The sequence below is a fragment of the Dipodomys ordii genome, unplaced genomic scaffold (genome assembly GCF_000151885.1).
Source record: "Dipodomys ordii isolate 6190 unplaced genomic scaffold, Dord_2.0 Scaffold180, whole genome shotgun sequence".
Lineage (NCBI taxonomy): Eukaryota > Metazoa > Chordata > Mammalia > Rodentia > Heteromyidae > Dipodomys > Dipodomys ordii.
Genome location: NW_012267396.1, coordinates 620,084 through 628,748, shown reverse-complemented (window position 1 = coordinate 628,748; position 8,665 = coordinate 620,084). Strand labels below are relative to the sequence as shown.

The window sequence follows — 8,665 nt, the reverse complement described above, 5'->3', positions numbered from 1 at the left end:
GCCACAGCACCTGGCAGGTTTTGTTGTTGGTTTGTTTTTGTTCTTTTGTGTTGGTCCTGGAACTTGAACTCAAGATATACCTGGGAGTTGTCCCTGAGCATTTTTGCTCCAGGCTTGTGCTCTATCGCAGGAGCCACAGCTCCACTTCTGGTATTTTTCTTAGTTAATTGGGGAAAAGAGTTTCACCGGCTTTCCTGTTGGAACTGGTATCAAACCATGATCCTCAGATCTGTCTCCTGAGTTGCTAGGATGACAGGCGTGAGTCACAGGCCCCTGGCTATTTTGTTGTTGCTGTTGTACTGCTTCTCCACTTTGAACTCAGGGCCTGGTCACTGTCCTTGAACTTTTGCTCGAGGTTGGTGCTGTACCACTTGAGCCACAGCTCCACTTCTGGCTTTTTACTGGTTAATTAGAGATAAGTGTCTCACAGACTTTCTTACCTGAGTTGTCTTTGAACTGGGAACTCAACCTCCTGAGTAGCTAGGATTACAGATGTGAGCTACTTGTGCCTATATTATTTCTCGACTTGGGAGCTTTGTGGCTTATCATTTGAAATCTTTTTTTTTTCTTTTGGTCAGCCATGGGGTTTGAACTCTGAGCCTGGGCGCTGTCCCTCAGCTCTTCAGCTCAAGGCGAGCGCTCTACCACTTGAGCCACAGTGCCATTTCCAGCTTTTTTCTTATGTGGTGCTGAGGAATGGAACCCAGGGCCTCATGCATGCCAGGCAAGCACTCTACCACTGAGCCACCTTCCCAGCCCCATTTGAAATCTTGTCTTATTTTTATTTGTTAGTACTGGGGATCAAACCCAGGGCCTCCTGCTTGTTCAGCAGGTGCTCTACCACTTGAGCTACAACTCCAGGCTGGCTTTGCACTGCGATCCTCAGGTCTGCCTCTTGAGTAGCTAGGATTACAGGCCTGAGCCCTCAGCCCTCTGATTTTGTTATTGTAAGAGAATTCCACACATCCATCCCAGGGGACCACGCAGAGGCAGGCAGGCACAGGAGAAAGATTATAAAAGGAGCCATATTTCCCCCAAGAGGGAGCACATGGCCTCGGTCACCATGCATGTAGCAGGAGGGTCTGAGGGAGAGAAAGTGACGTGGATGGGAGTTTGGGTGGGTCTGGGCAGAGAGAGGGAGGCGCCCGCTGTATGGAGGGAACTCCAGGAATGGGAAGGGGCCCAGGCCTAGGTGGAGCTGAGGACTAAAGGTAAGCATAATACTAACAGTTAGTGCTTGTTTGAAAGAGAGTCTCTCTATGTTAAGGCTGGCTAGGAATTTCCAGGATCAAGCATTCCTTCTACCTCAGTTTCCCCAGTGTTCTAGGGAAGTGCTATAGCTAGGAAGCCAGGCAGCCTCTGGCCAGAGACCATCTAGAAACTACGGTTGGATGCCAGTGGCTCATGCTTAATGGTCCAAGCTACTCAAGAGGCTGAGATCTGAGAATCAAGGTTAAAAGCCTGCTGGGGGCAGTAAGGTCCTTGGGACTCTTTATTTCCAATTAACCCACCAAAAAGCCAGAATTGAAGCTGTGGTTCAAGTGGTGGGGGGCTAGCCAAAAATGCTGAGAGCTGTTCAAGTTCTAGTACTGTTAAGCATGTGGACGGACGGACACACACACACACACACACAGAGCTGCCTGAGTTCAGAAGCAGATCTTATGAAGTTTTCCTAGGACATCTTAGCCCCTGTTGTCCAGGTTTTGTGAGAGATCTGGAAACTCAGATGATCAATGTGAGGTCTTAGAAAGGACAAGGTGCTGGAGGGACTTATTATGAACAATAAAAGAGAATTAATTCAATAACATTAATTTTGTGCTGGGACTGGGGCTTAAAAATCAGGGGGCCTTCTCCCCCACGGTATAACCCCTGCTTTTTTTTTTTTTTTGGTCGGCCGTGGGGCTTGAACTCTGGGCCTGGGCGCTGTCCTTCAGCTCTTCAGCTCAAGGGGAGCCCTCTACCACTTGAGCTACAGCGCCACTTCCGGTTTTCTGGTGGTTTATTGGAGATAGGAGTCTCACGGTCTCTCCTGCCCAGGCTGGCTTTGAACCTTGATCCTCAGATCTCAGCCTCCTGAAGTTAGGATGACAGGCGTGAGCCACCATGCCTGACTGCTCTACCACTTGAGCCACAGTTCCAGGTTGGTTTTGAACTGGAGCCTCATATCTGCCTCTTGATTTTTTTTGGGAGGGGGCGGGGGGTCCGCTTGTGGGGCCTGAACTCTGTCTGGGCCTGGGCGCTGCCCCTCAGCTCTTCAGCTCAAGGCTAGTGCTCTACCACTTGAGCCACAGCGCCACTTCCGGCTTTTTTTTTATGCTTATGTGGTGCTGAGGAATCAAACCCAGAGCCTCATGCATGCAAGGCAAGCGCTCTACCACTGAGCCACCTTCCCAGCCCCCAGATCTGCCTCTTGAATAGCCAAGATTACAGGAGTGAGCACTGGTGCCCAGCTTCAAGCTCACTTTCGCAAAGGCAGCCCGGATCTGACAGCCAAAGCAAGGGTCAGAAGGGCCAAACCCACCAAGGACTTGACAGTGAACGCTCCAGGTCGTGCCCCGGGGTCACGATCGACCCACGGGATCCACACACTGCCCAGAGACCACACGCTTCCGCCCGCCCTAGCGGTCGTCCTTTTCCACATCGCCGCGGGCACACTGGCAGCCAATCATGAGCTCAGTTTTGCTTCCGGGTTCCGGGCCGACCAATCGCCTTTGAGTCGAGCGACGCCCCAACCAATCAGCGCGAAGCTCGCCTGGAGACCCCACCAATGGGTACACGCGGCGGGCCTCCCGCGGGCATGCGCGTATCTGGGAGCCAATGGGAAGGGGCGTCCGCGCGGCCCGGCGGCAGCGGCTCCCCGCGGCGGTGGGGCGGGTCCCGGGTTCCAGCCGGAGCCCCCTCCACCCAGGGTGAGTCTGGATCCGGGAGGGGAGGGGGACGGGAGGGAGACGGGAGGGAGGGGGGCTCCCGGGGGGCGCGCCTGGGAGCCAGCAGGGCGCATGCGCCTGGCGGGTCTGGCGAGCGCTCGGACCGGAGGTGCGGGACGGGAGCCCCGGGTCCGGATGTCCAGCCAGTGCACCCCGCAGTTACCGCCCGGAACCGCCGGGTTTGGAGGGGTTGGTTTATTTGGGGGGGGGGCGGGTGCAGGTTCCACCCTGGCTGGAGCTCTCCGGAGGCCGAGGAAGGGAGCTAGCACGCCCATCCCCAGCGGGAGCGTCCCCGCCTCTGCTCAGCGCCGGCTGTGGACCCAGGCAGCTCAGCCCGCCGCTCTCCAGTCTTCCTCACAGTCCTCTGCGGCAGGCACCCCGATCGATCGCGTCTTACTTTCCAGAGAGAAGCCGCAGGCCAACATTCCCCAATTCCCAGCTCCTTGCCATAAACCAGTAACAACCCCCCCACCCCATCTCTGGAGTCCTGACTCTGGATTTGGGGGAACCAAACTGGACAGGAAAGTCCCCAGGGCCTGGAGGTGTAGGAGATTGAAATCATGACGACAGGAAAGAAAACCGATCCCGATACTGAAACCCAAACCTTGGTTGAATCAATGAACTCCTACTTTTCCACGCTACGGTCCATTCTGATGGTGATTTTATTCTGATTTAGATCGCATTTGTTTGCTTGTTTGTTTCCTACTTGATTCAAGGACCATGCTGAAGATGTAACACGCAGAACCATGTTGACAGCGGGCTGTTTTTCCACACCACCACCCTCTCCCCACCCTTCTCTCCTCCCCACGAGCAACCAGGATCAGAGTAGCTGAGCAAATTGCCTGAGCTGACACTGGAAACTACAGCACAATCCCCATGTCAGCAGTGTTTGAACACAGCCTGATTATTTCAGAAAGGTTGGTTCCGAGTGGATTTTTGAGAGGGAGGGAGGGAGGAAGGACAGACTTTTCATATTGCCTACCACCCTATAGAGCTAGAGTGGATTTTTTTTTTTTGGTGCCTATCCTGGGACTTGAATTCAGGGCCTGAGTATTATTTCTGAGCCACGGTTCCATTTCCAGTTTTTAGTTGCTTAATTGGTGATAAGAGTCTCATGGGGGGCTGGGGAGGTGGCTCAGTGGTAGAGCGCTTGCCTTGCATGCATGAGACCCTGGGTTCGATTCCTCAGCACCACAGAAGCAGAAAAAGCCAGAAGTGGTGCTGTGGCTCCAGTGGTAGAGCACTAGCCTTGAGCTGAAGAGCTGAGGAACAGCGCCCAGGCCCAGAGTTCAGGCCCTATGACCAACAAAAAAAAAAAAAAAAATACTTGGACACTGGTGGCTCAGACCTGTAATCCTAGCTACTCAGGAGGCTGAGAGCTGAGGATCACAGTTCAAACCTAGCCAGGGCAAGAAAGTTTGTCAGACTCTTATCTTGAATGAGCCATCAGAAAAGCCAGAAATGGCTCCAATGGTAGAGCGCTAGCCTTGAGCACAAAAGCTTAGTGATAGTGCCCAGGTCCTGAATTCAAGGCTGAGGACCTGCAAAAAGAAAGAAAAAAGAGGAGCTGGGTGCTGGTGACTCACACCCTAAAACCTGGGGGGGGGGGTTGATGTTAGCATGGCTGACGGGTGGTATAGGTAGGGTCCCTCCCACCCCAAATGGGTTGATTGACAACCCATTCTCCAATTAAGCATGGACATTATTGCCAGGGAGGAGAATTGGGTACTTAAGGTTTCTCAGACCCAGGGAGCCCCAAATTTGCCCCTCAGGCCTCTGCCCAGGTGGATGCAGCTAGTAGGGCTATCTAGTGAGGTCGGCCTTGTGGCTGACACTGTCTGTCCCTCCCCAGGGGTCTGCCGTGAGGAGCATGTCCCTTCAGAAGCGATTTCCAGCCCAGTCCAGCTCCACAGCGGTGGACGCCCAGCCCATGGCTGCCGTGGGAAGTGTGAAGGTGCTGCTGCACTGGGTCGGGCCCGCAGGTGGGGAGCCCTGGGTCACCTTCAGCGATTCCCTGCTGACTGCAGAGGAGATCTGTGTTCAGATCGCACACAAAATCGGTGAGTCACCGGTGGGCTGGAGCAGGGCACAAGACCAGGCCCCAGCCAATTTTTTCCTTTTTATTTTTCACTCAAAGCTGGCATTTGACCACTTGAGCCACAGCTCCACGTCCAGCTTTTTGGTGGTTCATTGGAGATGAGAATCTCATGGACTTTCTACCTAGGCTGGCTTTGAACTGTGATCACCACAGCTCAGCATTTTAAGTAACTAGGATTACAGGCAGGATTGGGGTCTTGCTAATTTTGCCTGGGCGGACCTCACACTCCCTATTCCTGTCTCTGCCTCCTCAGTCGCTGGGATTACAGGTGTGCACCACTGGGCCTGTTCATCAGCTCCAGTTCACAGGAGGGAAGATGACAGGAAACGTAATAAGTGATATTGAGAGGATGACTATTTGGAGCGCTGAGGTTTATTCGAGGAGGTGTTGTTTGAACAAAAACCCTTCAAATAGGGCAAGGGGAGGTGGTACCAGGCAGAGCACACAATATGTGCAAAGGCCCTGGGGTTGGAACTTGCCAGGGACAGAAGGGAGCCTGTGGGGCTGGAATGGGGTGATTGAAGGGGAGAAGGGAGGTGGTGACAAGGAAGATTGTACAGGGCCTTGTGAACCTGTGGGAGGATTTGGGATTTTATTCAGAGTAAGGAGGGAGGCGTAGAGGGTTCTGAGCAGAGAAGGACGTGTCTAGACCGAGTGCTTACTCACCTATGCTCTTTGGCTGTGGTCCAGGAAAGAGTCTGACATGATGGGAAATGATGGGAGAGAGAGAGAGAGAAACAGTCTCTCGCCAGGCTAGATGTTACCTTGCCTGGTAGGATGGAGGAAGGATTCTTTTTTTTTTGGTTGGTCATGGGTCTTGAACTCTGGGCCTGGGCGCTGTCCCTCAGCCCTTCAGCTCAAGGCAAGCGCTCTACCACTTGAGCCACAGCGCCACTTCTGGTTTTCTGGTGGTTCATTGGAGATAAGAGTCTCACGGACTTTCCTACCCAGGCTGGCTTTGAACCTCGATCCTCAGATCTCAGCCTCCTGAGTAGTTTAGGATTACAGGCGTGAGCCACCAGCACCAGGCTTAATTTCAGTGTTTTATTGTAGCTAGGATGACAGCTTCATACCAACAAACCTAGCTAGGGGTTGAGATGCTATTTCACTGAATTTTTTTTTGCCCAGGCTGGCCTTTAACCACAGTCCTCTAGATCACAGCCTTTGGAGTAGCTAGGATTGAAGGCATGACCAACTGGTACTTCCTTTTTTTCTTTTGGTCAATCTTGGGCTTGAACTCAGGGCCCGGGCACTGTCCCTGAGCTTTTTCACTGTAAGGTAGTGCTCTACCACTTGAGCCACAGCACCACTTCCAGCTTTTTTCTGTTTGCTTATGTGGTGCTGAGGAATCAAACCCAGGGCCTTGAGCATGCAAGGCAAGCGCTCTACCACTGAGCCACCTTCCCAGCCTCCTCCTCTACTTCTTATAAAGCCACAAATACCATTCTAGGGGCCCCACCTTCTAGCCCCATGCAATCTCCCAGAGACCCTTCTGGAGATGAATATCCCAGCACTGATTCACTCCTCTGGCCATCTTTTCCCCCCTCACCACCCCACAGATGTCTTTCTTGATGTTCATGCTAAGAAAGGGGTGTGCCTTCCTTCATGGAGAAGTTGGTTCTGCTGTCAGAGGGGTACAAGGAACCACAAAGGGCCCTGGATAGTTCCTCCAACCACCCAGCTGAGGGAACTGTGCCCACTCTATGGGTTTGAGCTCTATGGGTTTGAGGAAGCAGGGGAGCTTCGGGGTGACTGGTGTCCGTTCCCAGAACTGGGAAGGAGAAGCAGGAACAGAATCCAGGGCATGATAACAGATGCCGGCTAGAGCTGTTCAGGCTGAGGGCTCAGACCTTCTCAGCAGGAAGTGGGGAACTCAGACATTGTGTGACTGTTTTCTCTCACAGAAAACCAATGCCTCGCCACGCGTCAGTGGCTCATACCTGTCATCCTAGCTGAGATCTGAGGATTGTGGTTCAAAGCCAGTCCAGGCAGGAGAGTCCGGGAGACTCTTATCTCCAATGAACCACTGGGGGAAAAAAATATGGAAGTGGAGCAGCTGTGGCTCAAATGGTAGAGAACTAGCCTTGAGCCAAAAAGCTCAGTGACAGCACCCAAGCCCTGAGATCCAGCCCCAGGACCAGCACACACACACACACACACACACACACACACACCAATGCCTGAGTGAATCAAGGAGAAGAGGTTCACTGTGACTCACAATTTTGTAGGACGTGGCCCAGTATTGGTTGCTTTGGGCATGTGGTTGAGACAAATGTAAGGGAAGCAGCTTGTGTCAGAGCCGAACTGCCCTCAGCATAGCTAAGAAGCAGAGAAATCAGCAGAGTCTAGTCTCTGGGACATTCGACTGCCAATAACCTAAAGACCTCCCTCCAGGCCTTGCCTTGTTCACAACCTCCTAATAGCACCCCCCTCGGGGCCAGGCCTTTAATGCACAGGCTGACTTGAAGAATGAGTCTTATAGAATGTATATTTGGCAGGTGGGGGACGTACTTGGGGACCTTGGATGAGATGTGTCTGGAACAGAGCACATCGAAGGAGTCCTTTGACAGCAGGTCGTAGTGGCATATTTCTTTGGCGGTAGAGTTACAGGCAAATCTGAGCCGATCTCGTTGCTTTCCCGTCCCAGGCATCACTCCGCCCTGTTTCAATCTCTTTGCCCTCTTCGATGCCCAGGCCGGAGTCTGGCTGCCCCCAAACCACACCCTGGACATGTCCAGAGACACAAATATGACGCTGTTATTCCGAATGAGGTGGGTAAAGCCTGAGGGAGGGCTTGTCCCTCCGTGTCCAGGCGTGGGCCAGGTCTATTCCTTCCCTTCTTGCAGGTTTTATTTCCGCAACTGGCATGGCCTGAATTCTCAGGAGCCTGCTGTATACCGCTGCGGATTCCCAGGGGTTGAAGCACCCTCAGAACGGGCAGAGCAGGGGGTGCAGCTCTTGGACTCAGCCTCGTTTGAGTACCTCTTTGAGCAGGTATGCGCAGACTGTAAAGAGTCGTCAGCTCCCTCTCTGATTCATTGTAGTGAATCCGTCTCAGCTCATGCCAGGTGGTTTCCTTCAGTTGTCGAAAGAGTACAAGACCTTGGGCTGGAGCTGGGGATGTGGTGTCTTTCAAAGTCAGGCTCATCGGGGCTGGGAAGGTGGCTCAGTGGTAGAGCGCTTGCCTTGGCATGCCTGAGGCCCTGGGTTCAATTCCTCAGCACCACATAAGCAAAAAGAAAAAAGCCGGAAGTGGCACTGTGGCTCAAGTGGTAGAGCGCTAGCCTTGAGCTGAAGAGCTGAGGGACAGCGCCCAGGCCCAGAGCTCAGGCCCCACGACCGGACTCAAAAAAATAAATAAATAAACAAAGTCAAGCTCATCGCAGGGACAGCGCCCAAGCCCAGAGTTCAAGCCCCATGACCAACCAAAAAACAGAGAAATGTACTCATTGCCAAAGTCAGGCTCATGGAAGGCTGAAACAAAAGAACAATGAGTTTAATGGCAGCCTGAAATCCATAGCAAGACATAGTTGTAAAACTATTTGGTTATTATAAATTCATATTTAAAAAAGAAAGTAAAAAACAGCTACTCAATGGGGCTGGGAAGGTGGCTCAGTGGTAGAGCGCTTGCCTTGCATGC

General features: G+C 52.8%; 1 protein-coding gene across 1 annotated transcript in view; it reads left to right on the top strand.

Annotated features, from left to right (window-relative positions):
• Window positions 1-3,030: 3,030 nt before the first annotated feature.
• Tyk2 (tyrosine kinase 2) overlaps window positions 3,031-8,665 on the top strand; it is a 21,295-nt gene continuing 15,660 nt past the window's right edge. Inside the window, exons 1-4 of the mRNA XM_013033939.1 lie at window positions 3,031-3,844; window positions 4,780-4,987; window positions 7,673-7,796; window positions 7,872-8,019. Coding sequence (XP_012889393.1) covers window positions 4,798-4,987; window positions 7,673-7,796; window positions 7,872-8,019 — 462 coding nt within the window. The 5' untranslated portion in view covers window positions 3,031-3,844; window positions 4,780-4,797. The remainder of the gene's footprint in view (window positions 3,845-4,779; window positions 4,988-7,672; window positions 7,797-7,871; window positions 8,020-8,665) is intronic.